This window comes from Peromyscus leucopus, chromosome 11 (assembly GCF_004664715.2).
Source record: "Peromyscus leucopus breed LL Stock chromosome 11, UCI_PerLeu_2.1, whole genome shotgun sequence".
Lineage (NCBI taxonomy): Eukaryota > Metazoa > Chordata > Mammalia > Rodentia > Cricetidae > Peromyscus > Peromyscus leucopus.
In genome coordinates, this window is record NC_051072.1 from 59,072,664 (window position 1) to 59,097,663 (window position 25,000).

Consider the following 25,000-nt stretch of genomic DNA (forward strand, 5'->3'; position numbering starts at 1 on the left):
AGTCTCACTGAGTCAATGTATAACCTTTTTATTTGGGCTAGCTGTGTATTAAGCTCCTTGCCTTACAGATGAATTATTCACAGAATAGTGAAGCTGTCATATAGTAGACAAGCTTGCACACACAAAACACTTAGAACACCATCAGAATAAAGCACGTGGCATTAACTGCTGGGTTTCTGTTGCACAGCTTTTACTCAATATATCTTAGAATACTAGAACACTGCCTAGTGCCAAGCAAAAATTTCCCACTTGTAGATATTTAGTATCAACTACTTGTAATGTTTTTGAGCCAAGCAGGTAAAAAACTAAATAATATATCAAAGTCAACCTGTTTTTTCAAGAGGACTTGGGAATTTGAGGGTTTGGTGCAATTGTAATAGGTTTCAGGATGAATCCAAGGTCTTGTTTCATAAATTACAGAGCAAAGAACAAAACTCTTGCACAAAGGACTGTGACTTCTATGTTTTCTGTTTTTACTGTTAACACTGCTTCTGTAGTATTTCATGTGGGTAGAGGCTGACTTGTGTATTTCAGGGTTTAACATTCTTCCCAGGCTGTACTGAAGTCTAGGGTTCTTATTTCTTTCCATGGAAGTGGTGAATGGCCTGAGATTCCAATAACTCTAAGAAGGATGCGTAGCACATTTAGTGATGAACGGTCATCAGTGTTCACTAACCCAAACCCCAGCACGGCCCTGACAATGGCTGTGGCTTGCATTTCGGAAGACATATACTGCAGATTATAAAGCCCTGAACATGGCTGGAGAGAGGAGTCTACTACCAAACAAGAAGATATGCAAGAATGAAACCTGGCTAGCAAGTCAGAAGCTTTCAAAGTTCTGTCAGAGTCATGCTACAGCTCAGCCCCACCCTGTCTACTTCAGAAGAACATGCAAGTTAATCTTGTGACCAGGCTCTATGTCACACAGGCTTTCATCACGTGACCAGCCAGGAAACACATTAAGCAAGGAAGCAAAACAGAAATGATAACAGCATCAAAGGGGAGCCAGAGAGCGGACGACAGACCACACAGTGCTGCCTGAAGTAAAAAAAAATCTCGGACCTGATCATGAGGTTTGAATTATTTTGTTTGTTTGTTTATTTTTCCAGACAGTGTTTCTTTATTTCGCCTTGACTGTCCTGGAATTCACTCTGTAGACCAGGGTGACCTCGAACTCAGAAATCCACCTGCTTCTGCCTCCCGAGTGCTGGGATTAAAGGCGTGTGCCTCCACCACTTGACACTGATCATGAGGTTTTAAATCATAGCTTAGACTGATCTATCCATGCATCAATCAAAGCCCTTTGAGTGACAGGGCAGAGGTCTCACAGCAATAAGGAAGCAAAGTATAAAATTCCACCTTGATCTTCAGAATCAGTACTTCTTGTTTTTCTTCTTAACAAAATGAAAGAATAAACAAAACAAAGCTGCGTATGTGTGCTTATTTTGTTCCTATCTTCACTCTGGAGTCACACAAACTCTCAAGTAAACTGAAGACCTGGTCCTTAGATGAGGCTGTGTACTCAGAACATAAGGGTAATTTGGGAAATTAAAGATGCTCAGCGGGGGAGTAGCTTTTGTGAAGAGCATCTCCTAAGTATGAAATTACTTGTTTCTAATAGAGATGGTGAGTGAAGGTGACTTGAGAGACTTGATGCCCTTCCAAGCACACAGCTTACTCCAGGGGAAACAGCGGGGCATGGCGAGAATGCCAACTGGGGATGCACTGGACCGCTGGGTCCCTGTTATTATTTTACAGACCGCTGTGAAATCTAGAGGGTCAACTCCGTTGCACCATATGAAAGCAGTGTGACCTTTGTATCCACCATGTACTTTAGATGAAATCTTTAAACAATAGGTCAAAGCGATTGTAGAAAAAATAGTTGAAACACAGCTTTGAAACTATTGTTCTTAGTCCTATTAGAAGTGTAATTGTTTTGAAGTTCGTGTTCAGAGAAACCCAGATAACGAAAAAGAAGAAAGGACTATGAGTCAAAGATTGTCCCTCTGAGAGAGTCATGCAAGATGACAAGTCTTGTTAGGTGACTTTCTTCCATGGTGTATAGGAACTACCAGTATCCAGAATATTAGATTTCTTAAACCAATTGAAAAGAAATGTGGTCACTTATTTAAGACAGTCAAATATGGGAATTAAAAATACACCTATGTGATCCACAGGCAAACACTGGCCGAGCTCCAGGAGGCCAGTCAAAGAGATGGAGGAGGGATTATATGAGCAAGGAGGTTAGGTCAAGTCATGACAGGGAAACCCACAGAGACAGATGACCTGAGCTCCTGGGAGCTCACGGACTCTGGACTGACAGCCAGGGAACCTGCATGAGCCTGACCTAAGCCCTCTACGTGTGGGTCACAATTGTGTAGATTGGTCTGTTTGTGGAGCCCCTAGGAGTGGGACCAGGACCTGTTCCTGGCGCATGAGCTGGGCTTTTTGGAACCTGTTCCCTATGGTGGGATGCCTCACTCAGCCTTGATGCTGGTATTGGGGGGTGGAGGGGACCCTGGTCCTGCCTCAACTTGATATGCCATGTTTTGTTGACTCCCATGGAAGACCTGGCCCTTTCTGAACTGTGGACCCGGGGGAGGGTGGGAAGGAGGTTGGGGGAGGGAGCAAGAGGAGAGGAGGGAGGGGAAACTGGTTGGTGTAAAAAAGAAAATACACCTCTGCAGGAAACAGAACAAAACAAAACCTTGGTACCTGTGTGTGTGTGTGTGTGTGTGTGTGTGTGTGTGTGTGTGTGTGTGTGTGCTAAGACATATACAGTACATATGACTACAAATACGCACACACTAGTATACATGTCTATTCACACATATGCATACTTACACGTGTTTAAGTCACATTCAAGTGTGCAATGAGGTGCCGCTACCTACTTCCCCTGCACTGTGCAGCCATCACTGCTGTCTCTCCTCAGAACCTTTCCCGTCACATCAAACCGAAAGCTGATTTCTCTTGTATCCCGAACACACAGACAATGATGAAAGTGGAAGACCCGTGGCAAGTCGTTTGAAAGACCCTAACAAAGTTTTTTTTTTTTTTTTTTTTTTTTTTTTTTCCCCGAGACAGGGTCTCTCTGTGTAGTTTTGGAGCCTATCCTTGGTCTTGCTCTGTAGCCCAGGCTGTCCTCGAACTCACAAAGATCCACCTGGCTCTGCCTCGCAAGTTGGGATAAAAGGGGTGTGCCACCACCGCCGCCCGGCTGAACAAAGTTTTAAAAATTCTTTCTGGAAGGATAGAAAAATGTGTGTGTGTTTGGGAGGTGGGGTGGGTTGTTTGTCTGTTTGTGTGTATATGACCACGTTTTGAAAACTTTGAACTTTGTGTGTGTACTTTGCATGCACAATGTTTAACAATGGTATGAAAATAAAATTAAAAATTGAGGAATTCTTTAATAAGTAATCAACCTTAAAAAAATAAAACAAACAGAAAACAACCCAAATCCTTGTCTGTGGCACCTCAGGAGAGACATACAAGAGGTCAACAGATGTGATTACGGTATGTTGTTACAAATAAAGTATTGCATTTTTTACAGAAAGCTTGTTGTTCCCTTGACAAAACTGACATCTCCAAGCAAGATTTTAAAGATGCTCCATTTCACTTTCCTTACTCTTTAAGCAGTGTTTCCAAGGACTCTCATGGTGTCTAGTTTTGAATTATAAATGATAGAAAACCCCGATGCTGGGAACAGGGTAATGAAGATCACCCTTCCAGGTCGTGATGGCTGCTATCTCTCTGCCTTCAGCAACGCTGCCTTCAAATTGCACAAGCTGCAAGGTCGTGCTCCTTGCATTCATTTCAACTCCGCCCCACACTCTGGTCCTTCCCTAGGAACTACTTCTTTCTCATTAATCTAGCTAATTATCCAGAGCTATGTTTTTACAGTCTTCTCGGGCAGCAGGTGTTTTTCCTATGAGACCTGCATTTTCCAGTCTAATATGCTAGGGGGCAAGCGTCCTCCTAGGAACTCAGCACATCTTCCTCCCTGTCTTCTGACTACATTGGCTGTGATGGGATGTCGTTTGACACTGAGAGACAGTGTTGTTTGGGGCAATCCTGATCATGAAAATGTGCTGTTATTGCTATTGCCAACTTCCCAGTAAAAAGTAAAGACACATGCCACCACTGTGTTGAATCCTAAATTTAACAACTTATAGCAATATTGAAAACACTTTTATCAATAAATGCAAGCCTTTCCACTTGAACAAGGTATCAAGAGGCCCAAAGGAACTCTCTGGAGTCAAATGAATTACAATGTAAAAACCTCAATTCTGAGATGTACACCTGAATCTGTGTTAAGGTATTGATAAATATTCTGCCTTTTTATTGCTATTTTCTTCATATTTTAGTGTAAGGAAGACATATAAAGTGGAGATGGTTTATCTCTGTTTTACTAATAGAATTTTTTGTGGGCTTTTGCCTTTCCCATATTAACTGGTCTTCACTCCTTTCTTCACTAGTAATGGCATTAGTTAAGCATATGGGCTGTGCCTCTTAGAGCATGATGCCTAATCCCTCTGAACCTGAGTTTCCTCATCAGTACAACAGAAGAAGACATCCCAGGGTTCTTATGAACATTTACTTAATCTCAACAAACAGAGAGCTTTGCTAATGCCTGACTGACCTGAGTGTCCAGTTAAAGTTACTCATGCTGAGAAGCATTCACTCTGGACTCATGTGTCTGGTGTGTTTACCAGCTGGTCTTCAACTTTACCATCTTCTACACCTCATCAGTCTCCCCACTGAGTCCTCTAAGGCAGCGATTCTTAACAGGCTGCATTTGAGGACCATCAACCTCGAGGAGGCTCTACCCTGCTCTTCTGGTCCACTGGCAATTGACAGTTGATGAGGCTTCATTTTCTTCCATGGTGGAGCCTCTAGTAAGTTGTCCTTGCTTATAATAAATAACCTCCCACTCATGCTCAGGCAGAAAAAATCAAATTAAACTCAGTGAGTCACACACAGAAGGAAGACATGAATGTAGGGGAGGACTTCTCTAGAGGAAAGGTTTCAATGGGAGAAGGAGGATAAGAGGGGGCATGGGGTATGTGAAAATGCCTAAAAATTATTCTATAAATGCATGGAATGTCAGACAGTAACTAGGTTCCCCACCCCCACCTCATCTTTATCTCTATATAACACAATTTCTCTCTGCTTCTTCCTCAATTTCTTTGCGGGTTTCAGACAATCTTTATTTAGATGTATTCATCACTATTAACCTTATCTTGCTCTTACTCCTATTAAAGTCACCATAGCAGCTTAGAGGTACATTTTTAGTAAGGGCCAAGACTAAACTTTTCATAGTGATTTGTTTCATTTGGAACACGGTTCTAAACAGTTGGAACAGCATTGAATGGAATCAAATGTCGACCATTTTTACCTATTCTTTCACTCAAAAAGTACCTCCCACAAGAGTGCAGAAATGTACATGCTGTCTATCTGGCTCCCATGAGAGTGTGGCACTTAAGAAAGACAGACTACTCAGGTGTGAATCTCAGCTTCAACAGCTGACAAGCAGCTGCCTCAGGCAGGATGCTTACTCTCTGTCAATGTTAGTGAGACTCACCATCTACATAGCACTGTTGGGGAGGCTTAGATTGGGTGATAGGGTTCACATTTCATCCTCCTTCATACAGGTAACTGATTGTAAACGTCAAGGTTGATGAATTGACATTCTGCCATGAAGTCCGTTACTTGCTTTAGAGCAAGGGATGCTTTTAGTACTTTTGCTAATTAAGAGTTAAATTTATTTGTATGACCAATGGATAATAGGTAAAAATTTAGCATTAAATTCTTATTAATATAGACTGAGAAAAAATAAATCAGGATATCATAGAAATATTATGGAAAACAAAAAAAAAAAGTTTAAATTGGGACATTTTAACAGTGTGTTGATGGCACTGTTAAGATAAACGGGACATCTATTTCTCAATGCTCAGGGCTCATTGCGGCAGAGGGAGGGTAAAGATTTCAAAGAGCCAGAGGCTGTGGATGACTTTAAGGATACATGTTTTCTGAACACATAAAGGCAGTTGCGGATATGAACTTACAGCGTTTGTGACAGCATGCACAAGACCTGTACAGGCTTGGGCCATACAAAATCCCAGCATGGAGAGGGGAGATGGCCATGAGGTCCTACCCCTGGCTAAGGATCTATCAGCAGTTGATAGATGCTGGGAGAGGGAGAGTCAGTTTTCTTAAGGATGAGGCCCCTGAGAGGTTGACCACATACAAGTAAAGGCCATGCACCCAGGAGGACATACACAAGCAGTACACACTATATGTGATGGGCCTTAAAAAAAGAGGGAACAAATTGTGTGAGCAGGGAAGGCGTGCGGGAAGGAATGAATATGATCAGAACACACTGTATGAAATTCTCAATAAAAATGAGAAGGAGAAATATGCTTTCCAAGAGGTGACTGCCAGGCTTTGTTCCAAAGCTGATAAAGACACTGGAACGGTAGCGTGTGCTGTTTTCTTTGATATCTGAGATTATCCACCTACTTGTAATTTTTGAAACTCTTCTGCTACGTGGCAAAGGAAAAGAACTAAAATCGTTTTGTTTCCATGCAGAACATGTCAGGCAGTTTCTCGGGAGGAAGTAGAAGGTCAAATGCTTTATAATTTCCAGAAAGGACACTTAATTGTGTGCACTGAAAAGATTAACACCATTGCATAATGTGATAGATATCACAGCAATACAAAAGCACTAAGAACATTATTTAGGGAACCTTATTGTTTTGCTAACAACCATGAGTCCTTAAGCCTTTGGAGGGTCAGGTATTGAGTTTAGTGCTGAAAGAAAAGAAAATATGAGTCTGTTAAGAAATGAAGGTCCTGTGCCCACAGATCTCCAGGGATATGAGGAATGTTAAGCTTGGAGGATTGTCTTCTCAAAAGAAAGGATGTAAAACCTATTCTTCCATTCAGAAGGCTGGGAACTGGAAGTGACTAATAGTCTGGTGATCTGCATTATCTGTTGGGCCAGGCCATGTCAAGCTCTCACAGCCAGGACTGGAGGTGACTAGTAGTCTAAATGACCCTTACATTATCTGCATAGCCAGAGGCTCCCCCAGGCTCCCACAACCAGGACCAGTGCTGGCTAATAGCCCAATGACCTCCATGCTATCAGTATGAGATTGACCAGATGCTTCCTTAGGCCATTAAACTAATACAGGTAGCCTATCTTTCCTTTGAGCTGAGTTTCAATGTAATTATGCCCCCTTGTGCATTGGGGATTGTTTCACACTAGGCAACTTCTTTCCAAATATACTGTGATTAAATATGCTGGCAGTAAACTGTCTGACATCAGACTCCCAAAGTTTGATCCAGTTTGATTAAGTCAAACTTGAAGAAGTTTTCATTCTAACCTCTTAAAAGTTTGTTTCCCTCCCTGCCATGACCCCACCACAAGCCAAAAACAAATGCTTTCATTGATCAAGGGTTAGAAAAATGACAGAAACAGCTTGGATAGTAGAAGAATATGGTACAAAGGACAGTATTCCGTCTGGGAGCATACACCCCATTCTAGTGGGCAGTGGATCCAGGTTTTACCAGCATCATCCTAGGGGATACAGGTGGGGAAGCAGCAAGCCTTTTTTTTAATTATTATTATTATTAAAGTGTCTACTTATAATCCCTTGTTGCTAATTTAGATTTAAAGAGGTTTTTTTTTTTTTCTCCTACCTTTATATCCAGGCAAGTTTGGAACAGGATTTCTTGATGTTTGACTTGACTCTGTCTCCCAAGTTCTGGGATTATGGTCAAGTGCTACCATGCCAATTTAGAATTAAAAATAATGAGAATTTCACATGTACTAAAGTTCAGGATTCAAACCCTTTGGGAGTGAACACATGTCCTTTGTATACTCTCTTATCCAAAGGCATCCTCTTATCTCTGCCTAGGTATTCTTCCTCCACAGGTTATCCTGTCTAGTCCCAGAATCAGTGGTGACCTATATAATCAGTTATAAATATCATATATAGTTAACTCTATAAATTAGCAAATCCATATACCTTCTGGTCATATATTGTGCTGCCAAATAGTTCTCTCTTCTTTTACGGAGGCCCATTTTACCATTTTCTATCAGTCTAGGCCTTGCCTCCATCATCCATTCATTTACTCAATAGAAACCCCATGGACTATGTTTAAGATACTTCTCTTAATCTCCACATAAATTCTGACATTTCTACAACCATTACTTATGGATGATTTATTTGGCTTACAGCTTATAGTTCATCATCCAGGGGAGCCAAAGCAAGAACTTACTATAGGAGCTTGAAGCAGAAACATCGAATGTTGGTTACTGGCTTGCTCTGTGGCTTATTCAAGTTGCTTTCCTTATACAACCCAGGATCACTTGCTCAGGGGTAGTGCTGTCCACAATGAGCTGCATCCTTTCTCATCAATTATTCATCAGGAAAATGTCTTGCAAACAAACTCACAAGCCAATCTGATGGAGGCAATTCTTCAACAGTGGTTCCCTCCTCCCAGGTGACTCTAGTTTGTCAAGTTCACAAAACCTAACCAACCCATTCTTAAAGGATTACCTCATATTTACTCCAGGATCATTCATTGCAGTGTGTTGTCCACATGGTCTTTTGTAAGAGGCAGTCATAATAGATTATATCTTTGCTTAAGACTTAACCATATTTTCAATAGTTAAATGTAAGATGAAACCCTGGATGGCAAAAAATTACGGTAGTCTGGTTTTTGTTTACTTTTCCGGTCTCATTTTAAATCATACCTTCTCCACTAGAAACTTTCAACTGCTTTATAAAAACACAGTGAAGGTTTTCTTCCCCACATTTCCATTCTGCTCACATAGTCTACACATCTGACGATAATAAACTGATTCTTGTTCTAACAGGCTTTATACGCAAAGCATTGTGGATTTGGGGTGTTTATGTTTCTCGGGATATCTATACCCCTTTTGACTGAAGAGTAGAAAAGGTAGGGTGAATTCTTGTTTGACTTACTTTGTTCAACACACATCAGAGGACAGTCTTTGAACATGAAGTGATATACTCAGAGTATGTACATGTGGTGATTAATAAATGATTATACTATACAAGGAAGCCAAGTAGCCAATGTATGTAAATAAACCAGGCAAAATGGCTACCATTTGTCCTGATTACTGGATATGATTCCTGGGTTTACCTGTGTCTAGAGGTACTGTGTGGGAACACAGTTCAAGAATGGAGTCCTGTGAGGAGATTTCTTATGGCTTGTGAGAAAACTCCAAGAAACCAAGACAAATGTCTTATGACCTCAGTTTCTTCAAGAACACAATATTGATTTTGGATTATGCTTTCATGCCCTGCCCAGGTGTGGTGGGTAGGAGTGAGTTTCCTTCAGATTATTCTTTACAACTGGCAATTGTTGTCTGTTTATATGCCTCTATGAAAAACCATGGTTTTGCTACATATGGCTTTTCCTCCATGTGTGGCTCGCCCTTGTGATTAGACACTTTACTCACGTGATTCCTATGAACTCTCAGAGTGTAAATTGTCTGATGGTCTGAATCAAGTTGGTTAGAGCAGGAGACTTTAGTCCACCTCAGTTATCGGCTCCATTTTCCCAGGTCCCACCACTTCTAGAGTGGTTGAAGTAGTATTTATAAAGGTATTGCATTTAGATTTTCAGTATTTTTATTTTGGAATAATTTTTCTATAATAATGACTTCATTTTTCTTAGATACTATTAGTTTGATTATCCTTGAGTGACTGTTTTAATTTCTTAGAATTTGATAGTGTTTCTATTCCAAATGACTTGATCAAAATAATAGATTTTCACTTTACTTTTAAGTAAAGAGCTGAAACAATAAAGAAATGTAACTATTTTTATTAGGTGGTAAAATAGAAAGTTAGCAGGCTGTGAAGATTTTAGGCAAGTGCTTTAGTTGAGTCAATACTTGTTCTCATATAGTTTCAATCCAAACAAAAGGGTTACTAGTTAATTATCTGGTTTTTTTTTTTTTGTATTTTCTAATAATTTGATTTCTTTCTTAGATTTTCATTTCCGCACCCAGGAAAAGCACATAAAACACAACGGCTATCCAATGCGAATTTGTTGCCACTGGGAAGGAAGATTTTTGTACCTAGAAGTATAAAACTACATGGTTTTAACTGACAGTTAGCAGAGTAATATAAAATAACAGTGTTTGTTACTAATATCAAGCCTAGAAATACTCACAAGCTATATTTTATGGGCTAAAAACTTCAGTGAATTTGGATACATAGTTCTAAATGTGCCCCTTTGTGACTAATTACTTTTCGCTCTATGTTCACTTTTATTTCATCTTTGTTTTCTTCTGTATCACTGGTGTTGCACTCGTGATGGTGGTGTTAGTTAGTGTGTTGGGATGATTCAACCTTTGACAGCATGACTGGTGTCTATGAGAAAGCAGCCCAATGCTTGGCAAACACTTGATTAAATAGATTGCTTACAAGTAAGGGTGGTATGTGCATATGTGTGTGTGTGTGTGTGTGTGTGTGTGTGTGTGTGTGTAATCAGTAGTCCTTTGTGTGTGTATGAATGTGTGTGCTGTTGTCTGTGTGGTTTATTTATGTGTGTAGGTGTGTATATGTGTGGACGCTTGTATATAGACATGGAAGACAGAGGCTGACATCAGCTGTCTTCCTTGGTCTCTCCTCCTCAAAATCATTATTTTTTTATTTGTTATTGTTTGTTTGAGCTTTTTATGTTTTTGAGACAGGGTCTCTCACTGAATCTGGAGCTCATTGACTAGGCTAGTCTGGCTAGTTGATGGGCTCCAGGAATCCATCTGTCTCCGATTCCCCTCTTCCCACGGTGCTGGGGTTAGGAAAGTGCTTCCACATCCAGCCTTTTATGTGGGTAATGGGCAATTCAGAGTCAGGTCCTCGTCCTTGTACAGTGTGCACTTTACCAACTGAGATCTATACTCTGTGCTTGGAATTTTATTTCCTGCCTATCTTTCCTTCCTTCCTCCCTCATTTCTTCTCCCTCTTCCTTTCTCCCTCTTCATCCCTTCTTCTTTTCGTCCCTTCTTGCCAGATTAAACTTCTCTATGGCTATATTCCTATAAGATGCCACCAGAAATGTGATTAGGTAACTGTGATGGGAGAGGCTCAAGGACAAATCAGTCAAATGTCGTGTTTATATGAATCATCAAAGGAGAATCTGAGGACTATATTTAATATTAATTCAATATAATTTGGTCTTGCTTGGGGAATTTAGAATATAAAACAGAACACTAATGATGAATAAGGGACATAAAATATGTTTTAATAATAATGTGCATTCTAAACATTTTTCCACCTCTGTGAAATCAAATTGCTTATAGGGAATAATTCAGTAATATGAGGTTCAGCCAGCCAATTTAATAATTGGAGTACAAATAGTTCATAACATTTTGTGAGAGTTTCAATTCTTTGAATTCCTCTGGGTTATTACAAATAAAGTTTAAATATGAGAAAGGACTCTAGTCCTTCATGAGTATAGCAAAGGCTCTCTACCTCCCTGGTTCCTTCCTGTGCTATGAGGTTTATATTTGTGGTATAAAAGACAACTGAAACTACAAGAGCCAATTGGATGTGGATTCTCAGAGCTCTGTAACTTGAAACTTCAATGTGAGTGCTGTAAGGACGGGAGGAAAAACAGAGGGGGAATAGTGGAGAAAGAACAACTTTAGGATAGGTTCACTTTTGAGAATAACCCCACAGTGCTGTGACCTAAGGCACATTTCAGTATTAACATCTACCAGCGAATATAGGCACGATATCTCTTGACAGCCTTAAGTAACCCTTCCAGGGAAGCCTACACTTTCTAAGAATATGAATTTACAAATTAAAATGAAGTGGACTATCAAGGCATTTGGAAGGAATCCAACAGGGTATGAAATCATTTGAATAACTCGGGTAACTTGGGCTAGAGCCCCCTTTAACTAAATTTCAACAGAACACATGGGATTTTGAGGGCTGGGCTACAGGAGTTTTTCTTGCTCAAATAACTTACCCTAACATGAATAAGTTTATAAATGTCATTATATTTTTAAAATAATATTTTTATTCATTGGGTTTCATATAGACTATCCAGACTGCATGGTTTTATATTATAACTTGAGTAGATCTTATAAGTTGAAAGCAGAGTTATACAAAGCTATTTTATATTAGATTTAAAGTTGCTATTACTAATGATTCAGTATTACCATTTGCATCGAGTTGAGTTCTGCCACTAAAAGTTAAAAGAATATTATTCTTCATCTTATTCTCAGCGTGTAAAACCATTACAGCCTTTGGGCAGGAGCTTTGGTTCGAATACATACATTAAGGAAACAGCTGAGTCAGCAGTTTGCAGAAGGGGAAAATTTACGATTATATAATTTCTTTTTATGCTTCCACAGTGAAAAAATAAAGTTGCTGGCAGCAAACAAAACCAAAAAGGATGTGCCTACACTCAGAGACATATTAATTAAAAATTCTATTCTGGACTGCCAAAACATTTACAGGACAATATTTCTATCAGATTTACACTATCAAATGACCTTTACAAGTCTTGGTTTTCAACAGCGAACATAGTTTCCTGAGGCTCCACTTTTGACCTTGAAATTACAACTTGCTGTTTCATGTCTTTTAGCAAACTTATTACGTCTCCTGGCGGTTCCCACACTGAACTTATCTAAAATTAGTAATAACATCTATTTTAACTGTTATCTTGTGTAATTCTTAATTTAATTATTTAGCACGCAAGGGCAGGTGAGAAGGCTATTGCTCCTTGGACTACCTTTCCTTATTGCATAAGTCTCCCAGCCTTCTTTTTGCAGAATGTCCCTCAACAGAAGCTTAGGCTGACGAAAGAGCTGCATTATACCGCAGCCACTAGCCTTGCTCCAGCTCTCTGGCTGAGGATTCAGCTGAGCTCAACAGAAATATGCAGGGCCAGCATATTGGTCCATGGGAACGAGAGCTTCACACAGCAGCTGTAACAGGGTACCTACTATTTCCCAGCCCATGGTTGATTCGGCATTTTCCTTATTTGCATTGCCACTCTCAATCATTAAGCAACTATCAAGACAGAATGACCTTACATCCTAAGTTCCTCTGCTTTGCAGCTCTCTCCTGCACATCCATTGCATTTAAATGAACTTCACACACTCCCCTCTACTTGAAGATACCAATTGCAGGTGAAGTTAACCGCACTAAGTCACTGCAGCTGGATGCCCAACTTCTATCGTTCCCAAGTTACAATGTCCCCCTCACGTATTAGCATCCGCACACCAGAAGCATGCTTACTAATTAGCTGAAAGGGAAAGAAAAAAGTTCGTGCAGCAAGACAGAAATGAACGAACACCACGAATCTCACTGTAAGTACCTGGAAATCCATGTGATGCTCCCTCGAGAAACTTGTGCTTTCTTACCTTGGATGTGAATAACTCTGTCTTGATCCGGAGTGTAGCTGTCTGAAAGGTGATCAGCCCAACAGACTGAAACCAGCACCAGGAGAAGGAGGCTCTTCATCCTTGTAGCTCAGACCCTTCTCCACTGTGAGGATCACATACAAAGAGGCTTGAGAAATTTGGAACCCTTTGGAGTGTTGCACTGCACAAATTATTGCCGCCTTATCATCATAGAGTGGGTCTGTAAAAATATTTAACCCAATCTGTTCAGAAAGTTACTGTAGCAGCCCTGGAGAGCTGACGACCGAGCTTTGAAAAATTTCAGTTCCTCTTAGGCAGCCAGAGTCCAAACAGTGTTTAACTCTGTCTTTGCAGAATTGTAAACGTGGAAATTTCAAACACTGTGCTTTTGGCATGAAGACTTACAAAGAGTTAGAAGGAGCTTTAGTGAGGAGGCAAACACTCTTAAAACATTAACCCCCTGAGTTTGGAGTGTAAGTTAACAAAAGAGCAATTTGGCACATCTATCTATGAATATTTATCCAGCCAGCCTAATTAGGAACTGAATCTTAGACCAGAGCAAATCAAGGGTATTTGCATGAGCCTTAACATCATCATTCCTTGCACATGTGGCTTCCTAAGCAGGTTAGATTTGCTTGTTCTAAATAGAAAAGAGGATGGCAAGAAAAACAAATCAAGCAGAAGCAGCCCTTTTGCTACAGTCACTTACCATCTTAAACACTGCTGGGGTCTACCGTGAAGAGTTGAAAATTTGGACAAACTAGATTAGGTCTGTGTATGATACACCACTGCAGTCACCCTGATTGATTTTTCATTCATTGCAAGCTAAAGTGCTGACATACCAACTTGGAGTGTCAGGTAGGGTCTCTGCAGTCAGCAGAGCCCTGCTGGGAATGTCCCTGCCAGGCTCACAGGGCAATTAGGCAAATGAAGAGCTGAAATAGAAAAGGAGGCTCAGCTCTGGTCCTAAGCAAAAGAGGCAGAGCCATCCTTTGCCTGTCCTTTATCCAAGACTGACTCCATAGGAGAGGACAGAAAACCGCATCCCCTAAACTTTGTTACTCGAAGGACCAGAAAGTAATTTCTAGCAATACAAACCTTCCATCCTTTGCAGTGTTTGCAGGGAAGGATCTCAGTGTAGTTTCTGTTCTAATGTAAAAGCTGAGGCAAACATCAAGAAGGACTTTGCTCCCGTGCACACAGCAGCCTTCATAATACTGGCTATTTTTAAAACGGAAATTGCAGAGTTCTGGCTTCTCATACTAATTTGTTTTTTTCCAAGAAAGCCTGGCTCCCTGGAACACTTATATTAATGAGTTTACTGTCTGTTCCTGGAGGTCCTTGAGGGAGACGTGTACTCTATAGCCTGATGCCCCCCACCACCACCCACCTCACGGGGACCTGCCCAGGTCTCTGGGACTGAAAACACACCTCTCTGCAGTTCAGTCACAGAGACGCCATTGCCATGATGCTATGGGTTTATTCCTTCATGTTTGCTCTCATCTCCTCTCTTCATTATGTCACGGGAAGAAGAAGATGGTGGATAGATGGCTGATTCGTATTGGCAGCCAGGTGCGATCTCTTCAAAATCCTACCTGATTTTCTAATCTTATTTTCAGAACTTTGTTTTCCCTGAGGATTTTGTAAATTATGTTTTTGTACCAATGACTTTGTCCACAAGATTAAAGTTAATGAATATTGCCCATTTCCAACCTAAAATTGTGCTTTAGGTGAACAATTAGAAGAGAGGCAACTTTATGTCTGCAATTTTTAACATTAATGAGATAATTAAACAAATATGAAACAATAATCAGACACTGCCTGAGGCATGCCGTGCCCCCTGCTTGCTCCAGGTGTCTCAGACGGAAGAGGTTGCTTTGTGAAATGGACAATATAAAAAAGGATGCCATTTTAACAACTAAAAAGGAAACACATTCTAGGAAAGCAGTAAATGAGCAAAGGTAGTTAGATACACCAAAGATGATAGAAGATAGATAGATATGGAAAGATGACAGATAGATAGATAGATAGATAGATAGATGATAGATAGATAGATAGATAGATAGATAGATAGATAGATAGATGGATATGTCTCCTTTAGTTCTATATGTCTGTATTCAAACATATCACTAAAGGTGCATTGCACTGAATTAAGATGCCTCATAGTCTAGTTCTGAAATGCCAATGTGGTGAGAGCATTTCTCGCTTTCCCTTCCCTCTCGTGTGTGTGTGTGTGTGTGTGTGTGTGTGTGTGTGTGTGTGTGTGTGTGTGTTTGTGTGTGTAGGGGACATAGATTGGAATAATAATGATGATGATGATAAATAATTTTAATTTATTTTCTCTTCTTTGCCAAGTACTATGCCATGTATATTGCCTACTGAGACCAATGCTGTGAGACAAATATTTCCTTTTCCTGCTATAGTCAGTTCTCATGTTCAAATCTTGTGAGTGATTTACTTTTAAGCAAAAGCAACTCCTACTTTAGTTGTACTTACTTTTTTGTGTACTTAATTTTTTAATGTATGTGCATTGATTTGAAACAACTATGATTTTAGTACTTTGGGTCCTGTTACATGTGAATATACAAGGTATGTGGTAGACAGTCTAGGGGGCATGTTTCCTATCATCAGTGTCCCCTGACTCATTTATGATGCAGGCATACACAGATATCGACATCATCTATGAATGAACAGGCAATGGAAGTGACTCATCTTTATGTACAACTGAAGATCTGGAGTGCCCGCACTCGTATTAATACACTGAAGACCCTGGAGTGCCCACACTGGTGTTAATACAGTGAAGACCTGGAGTGCCCACACTGGTGTCAATGCAGTGAAGACCTGGAGTGCCCACACTGGTGTCAATGCAGTGAAGACCTGGAGTGCCCACACTGGTGTTAATGCAGTGAAGACCTGGAGTGCCCACACTGGTGTTAATACACTGAAGACCTGGAGTGCCCACACTGGTGTTAATGCAGTGAAGACCTGGAGTGCCCACACTGGTGTCAATGCAGTGAAGACCTGGAGTGCCCACACTGGTGTTAATGCAGTGAAGACCTGGAGTGCCCACACTGGTGTTAATACAGTTCAGACAGGAGCAAGGAAATTATCTTTTTTTTTTTTTTAATATGTCATGGCAGAACATCACCATTTTAATAATCATGAAATCAGAAAAGGAAAATTCAGGGACACAGTTTTCAGGAATTAGAGCAAATTGCAAACAGAGCAGGTGTGGTATACCAGAGTGAGCCCTTGAGTATATGTGCTATGCCTAGGATCTGCACGCTGGTCCCCCAAAGATGAGGTGAACTCAGACCATTGGTAGTCATGAGAGTGAATGAATGAGTGAATCTGACTCATGTTTCTAATGACATCTCTGAATATCTACATGTGTTAAGTGCAATTTTCCAGTTCTTGATGTGAGTAAAATTCATAAAATTAGGGCTACTTTAATGTAACCAGTTGTTATTAACAGCTCCTGAACTAGCACTCATACTTTGCCAGAAAACTCACACATGGACAGTCTCTTTTAAAAGCATGTTTGACTCTGTGTGTCTCTGTATATGTATGTGTAGTGTGTATGTGTGTGTATGCATGTGTGTGTTTGTGTATGTGTGCCTGTGCATGCGTGTGTCCATGTGTATGTGGAAGTCAGAGGATGACACCCAATGTCTTTGATTTCTGTTCACATGACTACGTGAGACAGGGTCTCTGGCTGAACCTGGAACTCATTGATAGGCTAGGCTGGTAGACCAGTGAGTTCCAGGGACCTGCCTCTCTCTGTCTCCCCTTGCGGGGATTACAGACATGTGCTGTCTTGCTTGACTTCTGATGTGGGTAACTGGCATCTGAAGTCAGGTCCTTGTGCTCCCATGACAAGTGTCTGACCATTTCACCCACTCTGATTGTCACCAAGCTTTCTAAGCCTTGCTACTATTATGTTTGATAGTTTGGATGTAATCGGTCTCTATAAGCTCATAGGGAGTGGCATTATTAGGAGGTGTGGCTTTGTTGGGGTGGGTATGACCTTGTTGGAGGAAGTGTGTCATTGTGGGGGCGGGCTTTGAAGTTTCCTATACTCAGGATACTATCCAGTGTGTCAGTCGACTTCCTGTTGCCTGCAGGATGTAGGACACTCAGCTACTTCTCCAGTACCTTGTCTTCCTGCACAACACCATGTCCCCCAGTTTACACTCCTAACAGCAGTAAATAAACATTCTCTTTCACCATAGACAAGTAAGCATCTATTGTCATTTTTTTTTTAAGTCTCCTCTACTCTGATTGAGGTAAAATTAAATCTCAAAGTAGTTCTAATTTGCATTTCCTGGATGTGTAAGGATGTTGAACAATTTTAAAAAATCTTATTACAGAGGTAATGCTCTTCCATGTTCTTTACTGCTCCATTCACAATAGCCAGGAAATTAAAAGAGCCTAAATGTCCATCAACTGATGAGTGGCTAATAAAATATTTTTGCACATTTACACAATGGAATATTATTCAGCTGTTTAAAATGAAATAATAAAATTCACAAGTAAATAAATGGAACTGGAAAAATTATTCTGAGTGAGGTAACCAAGACCCAAAGAAAAAAACATCACTTTTTCTCTCATATGCTAACTCAGAATCTTTTGCCAGGTGAGCTTCATTTAGAATACCCACAGAGATGAGGAAGGCAGTAAAGGACCACTGGGGAGAAACTGATATGATATTTTTTGTTTTGTTTTGTTTTTTGTTTTTTTCAAGACAGGGTTTCTTTGTGTAGCTTTGTGCCTTTCCTGGAACTCATTTGGTAGACCAGGCTGGCCTCGAACTCACAGAGATCTGCCTGCCTCTGCCTCCTGAGTGCTGGGATTTAAGGCGTGCGCCACCACCGCCCGGCAAGAAACTGATATTTTAAGGGAGGGGGTGTAGATATACATAGATATGGAGGGGATGTAGAATACACATAAATTTGGAGGAAAGGGGGAATAATAGAACAAAAAAAATTAAATGGGATTGAGGATAGGAAGATGAGAGGAAGAAGGGAATATGGGAAGGGATAATTAACATTAAAGGCCGTTTACAATAGCCATATGAAATCCTATTAATGTGGAAGCATGTATGCATATGCACACACACTCACACACACATATATGCTTATATATTTAATAGAATTACACTAAAAGTGGCAGACAATACCCCAACTTGACACCATATGCTAGCAAATAAAAATCCCAGTGCTAGGAACAGTAATTTTTGAGTCGTTGGCTAATGGGTCCCACAGATTACCAAATGTTATAGGGTGTTGCTAATGCTCTTGGTTACCATCCATAACCTGATGGTAAGTAAGACCCTATTGCTGAAGATACCTTATAGTTGATTATCAGAACTAGGAATTAAACTGGTACTGACCTAGAAGTTTCACTTTTATTGGACAGAAGGAACTGTGCATACCATTGGAGCAGAAAAGTAATCATCAATGTCACCTTGTAGCTGAAATGGCAGCTTTGGCTGCTGGTTCTGCCCACCTCAGCTTTCCAACATGGTGGAGATAATTTTCTGCTAACTCTGGGAAGCAGTGGGTCTATGCCTTTATCACAGCAGCATGTAGCCCAGAAACTTTTTTGTTTTGTTTTGTATTAGGTCTACAGAGAAAGTTCCAGGACAGGCTCCAAAGCTACGCAGGGAAACCCTGTTTTGAAAAAAACAAACCAACCAAACAAACAAACAAACAACCAAATAAATAAATAATGGTCCAGCAGATGGCTCATTGGGTAAAGGTATTTTCCATAAGCCTGTTGACCTCACTTCGGTCACTGGCCCCACATGTAGAAGGAGAGAACTGACTCCTGAAAGCTGCCCTCTGACTTCCACTTCATGCATCTGTACCTTCAACATCTCCCAATAATAACTATATGAATAAATGTAATAAAAACAAAAAGAAGTGGTAAGTATGTAATTTTACAGTTTGGCTTTGGTGATAATTGAACACTATAATGAAGTAGGATTATAAAAAGTAAGAAATCATTAATAGTTAACCCAAAAAAAGTAAGTTATAAAAAGTATTTTTAATAAATATTTTATTGCTGTTCTATTCTCTTCTATTTATTCATTCATTTATTAATTTTTTAGACACAGTTTTTCTATGTAGTTCTAGCTGTTCTGGATCTCACTCTGTAGACCAGGCTGGCCTTGAATGCAGAGATCCACCTGCCTCCACCTCCCGAATGCTGGGATTAAAGGTGAGAGGCAAGACCACCCATCACAAAGTAAAATTCTCATAGTCTGACATACACATATACTAATACCAACAATCTGATACTGAAGTGGTCAACTGCAGAATGTAGAACTGCTTGGAATGTAACTGAATATCAAGCGAGAAGCCATGATTGGGGCGGGGAAGAACGTAACACTTAAGACAAAACAAGCATACAGCGCCCCCTCCCCCAACACACACACACTGCTCAGTTATATGATGATATGTTCCCTGAGAGAAACACCAAAGACAGGTTAAGCTTCCAGGTCACTGAACCCCTCTCCCATCACACTGCATGGCCCTATGAAGGCACAGGTGACTGATTCGGCTTTCTGGATTCTGTCTTGACCCAGCCTGCCTTCTCACACTTTACTCTCTAGTCTGGCGGTGGGAGTGCATGGCTTGGTGGCCTTGGTGTCCATCAGGTTGACTGGAAGAGGTCAAAGCTGGAAATTAGACACTGTGAATCCCTCCTGCCCCTCCTAGTAAATAGTTCCTGTCTCTGGCTCTCCATCCAGAAACAGGAGTGAAGACAACTTCTCCCTGGTAGGGAAATATTCCAGAAAAAGAGCCTCAGAGACTAAGGCAATTTTTTTTTTCTAATTTAAATTGACGTAGCCTGCCTGAAACTTGGTCAATTTTCACGAGTAAACAACCATAAGAAAAAATGTCAGGTGAAAGCCATTTCCATCTCAGGAGCAGCTGGGTCGTCCTCTAAGACGACGATCTGATGTGAGTCTGGAAGCCAAATGGTTGTGGGGCCTGGAGCACCCAGAGCCTTGTGAGAATCACAGGTTCCTGACCCCTTGAAAATACCCCGAGTCAGAAACTCAGGGGAGTGTGTGTCTCTTCCAGACCCCTGCAGCTATGACGCTCACACCCGAAGACGGTGATCCTGTGTGAGGAGTCGGACCTGTGAGAATCCACAGCGGTCTTTGACACTAATGGTGTGACCTCATTTATATTTTAAAACTTCTCTAGCTTTTCCTTTACTTCTAATTGAGTTTTTTAATTAAAAATATTACTTTAAAATACCAGAAAGTACTTAAATTTCTGAAATAGCAGGTAGACAAATGGTTATTTCCTCTTAGATTTCAAAACAGACTCAATATTTACTACATTTGTTAAAAAGAAAAGAAAACCAACTTTATCCATAGAAAGATTCTCATCATTAATAGTTAACCAAAAAAAAAGGCATCAAAACACTAATTGCCTCAATTTAATTTGTGTAAATTTGAGACAGCTACCATTTTATGGAAATGCAGTTCTTTTAGAGTTTCAGCACATCCATGGTACTATTCACTCATAGCATCTCACTGGGCCCTTGAGCTCTGATACATGCTGCATTTATGGGTTCCCTACCAACACAGACGGGAAAGAAATGTCTGGCATATTAATAGAACAAGACGAAAGGGAAAAAAAAAAAAAGCCACTCAAGGTGAGAAGCTGAGGAGAAATGGGGAGGACATGATTAGCAAATGGTGAATGTTTGGTACATCGTCTCTAAGCTTGAGGACACAAAAATCCTGAAACTAAATCAATACTACATTACACTTCCACACCCGGGCCCTAATGTCTAAGCATGCCATCTCCAAGACAAAGCTTCGTTACAAGTTTAAAATGGAGTTTCCCTTACAAAGGTCTGGCAGCTATCAGATAAAGGATCCAGTAGCAGGAAGCAGAAGGAGAAAGTATGTGTAGATTCCTCCCCTTGCTCCCAACTTGTGGCAGTCCTCATATAGTTCCAGAGATCAGATCCAGGGTTTCCGTGCATGCTAGGTACTCTACCAACTGAACTTTCCCCCAGCTCCTCCTAATTTTTATTTTATCGTATGCTGTAGAATGTTAATGGGCAAAGATGTGTTACATTTGCTCATGCTGCCTTTGTTAACTATGTGAAGATGTGCTGCATTTCCGTTAATTAAATAGAATTAACCTGGGCTCAGAGAGGCGGAGTTAGCAACTGGGTGACAGGAAGTAGCAGGGAGGAGCTTAGCGTGTTTTTTTTTTTTTTTTTTTTTTTTTTTTTTTTTTTTTTCAGTTGGGGCAGTGTGGAAGGGAGGGGCTGCCTGGGACGCCAGCGAAGACAGAAAGCTAGCCAGTTGCTACTTTAATTCTCTGAGCTCACAGGTTTTCCCCTTAGCCTTTGAACCTGGAGTTTTATTAGAACCTGGAGTTTTATTAGAACGATAGCGATTTAGTTAGCGCTGCCCTTAGCAGCAGCAAGAGAGCCTTTGTCTGGGGTAGAATTCCCCCAGGCTACAGCTGAGCAGCCCAGCCGCTAACAGCTTAAAGCGCAGCCACTTCAATGAAGGCAGAATACAATTGTACTTATATACACTACTATATTTAAGAATTACACTTTTTTTCTAGATTATAATATAATCATAACCTTTCTCCCTCCCTTTCTTTTCTCCAAATCCTCCCCCAAACCCTCCTCCTTCAAATTCATGGACTCATTTTTATTTTACTAAATGTTAATGCATACAACCTTGTCTATGTTTATACACATATATTCCTAAATATAACCTGTTCAATCCAAATAATGTTACTTGTATCCATGTTTTCAGGGCTGACCGTTTGGCACTCGACAACCAATTGGCATGCTCTTTCATGAGTAGATGGTCCCGCCAGCTCCCAGAGGTTTTGTGTTTTGTGCAGGGTAGAGACCTTGTGGGCTTTTCCTATCCAGGCTGGCATGTCCACCGGATCTTGTTCAGATCTTATTCAGTGCACATGTGAACAGTCATGTTGGCGAGACTTTATAGAGGTGTCTTTAGTTAAATTTAATATTTACTGGGATTCTCAAGTCCTGCCGGTTTTGGCTAAAGGAGACAGAGGCACCCCTGAAACGCTTAAATACAAATTGCTGTTTTCGTCACTCCATCCACCATATTTCCACAATTTGGTTGTGGTTTCTCTTCTGGTTTACAATTTCAGAAACCTCAGTTAATTACATCAATCAATTATAGGCAGTAGAATCCAGGAGCCTGGTGACTTAAAAGCCTGCATTCTTAGAGCACTGAATAATTTCTCTTCTTTTCCATGTTTTGAAATCAGTTTTCGTCTATATTGTTCTCAGATAACAACTGTCTTTTTGTCCATTCTTGTGTGTGTGTTTTTTTTTATGCTTCTGTTTCTCTGTTTATCACCTTAGCTTTTACTCACCCTGTCTGACCTCATGGCTTTTCTTCCCTGCATGCTACTGTGATTGTTCGACCATTCACTAGTTGCCATGGGTCACAGGATTATTTATTATCCAAATCGGGCCACAAAGAGTGAGTACAGCCTGTAGGCCGGGGCGGTCTCGGGGAGATAGGAAGATATAATATGAGTGTAATACAGAAAAAACAAAACTCATTTTCATTGCTCGGCCAGGCACATTCTGGTTGTATGACCTGGGAAGGAGTCCCTCCACAGCTCATGGTCATGTTTTTGTTGTTCTGTTGAAGCAGTTAATGTCAATGTCAAAATCGTACAGTAGTAAATTAATGATTTTTATTTTTTATTTTACTAAGGATGACAGAAATGGAAGGGAGAACATTATAAATAGATTATTCCCTTCCCCCCATTCCTGCTCCTCTTTCTTCCCCCCTCCTTTTCCTCTGATCTCCCTCTTCCTCCCCCTCCTCTTCCTTGTTCTTTACTGAGGCATGTGTTCTAAGCCACTACACTGCATTTTAGGACTGCCCATCTAAGCAAATAAATTTGCAGATTTTTTTTCTTTAAAGGAATGGTATCAATAATGCTTAACTGACAATCCAATTCTCTCTCATTTTGGCTGGCTTGTTGCTAGCCCTCTCTTGGAAAATATTGACAGAGTTTTTGCAAACTCAGCAACCTTTAATCAAAGTACATTGACCCAAACTGTTCACTGGCCCATCTGAGCCTTAGGTAACTCTTCGACTAAGGGGCCATACTTCTCAACAAACCAGATTCCTGAATAACTTGTTAGTAGTTTATATATGGCTGTGATAGAAATATAATGGGTAAACCTAACTAAAAGCAAAAGCTGAATGTGACATTTATAGAGCTCCAATATACAGCTCTTATATGGGAACAGCAGAATGTAAATACACTAATAAGCAAAGGGACCAGTTTTGCTGTCTGTGGCCAACTGAAAGTCTCAGATGGCTGAGCAAGTAAATGGGTAATACACATTTGCATAATTTTGATAAACAGGTTGTAAACTCTGTTAAGCCGTCTGGCAGGGGGGTGGTGGCACATGCCTTTAATCCCAGCACTTGGGAGGCAGAGGCAGGCAGATCTTTCTGAGTTCAAGGACAGCCTGGCCTACTGAGAAACTCTGTCTCAAAAAACCAAAAACAAATAAATAGATAGGTAGATAAATAAATAAATAAACTTCAGCTTTTTCTAAAGTGATTCTCAAAGTCTTGACATGTCATTTGATGCTGATTTTCATGCAGAACTCTCAGAGTTTTATTCTTTAATCTGTTCCATGGCCTTCAGGTTTGAGATAGGGTTCACAGGTATACTGAAGATAATTTTGGATATTAGTTTGCATCTGTTTAACTGAATCCGTGACTATGAAAGGAGTAGAAAGAATAAACTATGTCTTTCCAATATATTCTAACCTTTTCAACTTGTAATATTAGTCTGAAGTTGTTAACAAAATCCAATTCTATAGGAGTAAGAAAAACAAGGATGTTGGAATGAAAGTAAAAATGGGCATTCTTAATGGTGTCCTCTTACTCAGATTTCACATCAGTCTTATAATAAAAAACCTCGTGCCCTGATATTGGGGTGAATGCTGAAAGATCAGAGAGACAAAGGAACAAGTCACATCTTACCTCTAGGACTCCTCAGCCTGAAAAAGCCTCTAGCTGCAAGGGATGCTTCTGCCGAAAAGCCTCTAGTTCCTCTCTCCTCACGCCTTATATACCACCTTACTCCGCTCAGCCATCTCTTCCTTCTTAGTGCTGGGATGAAAGGCGTGTGTGCTTCCCAAGCACGGCATGAGATCTCAAGTGCTGGGATGAAAGGTGTGAGCCACCCCTGCCTGACTCTGTTCCTTTGCTAGACCGAGTCAATCTCACGTCAAAGCCAACCAGGGAGGCTTTCAACTCGGAGATCCAGACAGATCTTGTGGCTTGTTCTATCCTCTGATCTTCTGGCAAATTTTATTAGAGTGCACAATATATCACCACAGTATCCAAGTATCTGCAGTCATTATCTCACAGGGGTAGGTGGCATGTGTACACAGAAACATTGATTTATCCTAATAGATCATGCTAAAGAAGACATTTTCCCTGTATTTACCTCGACAGTCAGGACTAATATACTGTGGAATCTATGGAATCTAATATCATAGAATTGGCTCTAGTAGGTC

The 25,000-nt window shown here is 40.5% G+C and overlaps 1 protein-coding gene across 3 annotated transcripts in view; it reads right to left on the minus strand.

Annotated features, from left to right (window-relative positions):
• Hapln1 (hyaluronan and proteoglycan link protein 1) overlaps positions 1–25,000 on the minus strand; it is a 69,950-nt gene that overhangs the window by 12,460 nt on the left and 32,490 nt on the right. The window contains exons 1-2 of one of the 3 annotated variants that reach the window (XM_028854147.2): positions 14,513–14,593; positions 13,415–13,538 (exon numbers count right to left, since the gene is read on the minus strand). In XM_028854147.2, the coding sequence (XP_028709980.1) occupies positions 13,415–13,514 (100 nt within the window). In that variant the 5' untranslated portion in view covers positions 13,515–13,538; positions 14,513–14,593. Of the gene's footprint in view, positions 1–13,414; positions 13,539–14,123; positions 14,440–14,512; positions 14,594–25,000 lie in introns of those variants that run through there. The other 2 variants (XM_028854146.2, XM_028854148.2) reach the window with 2 other exon arrangements.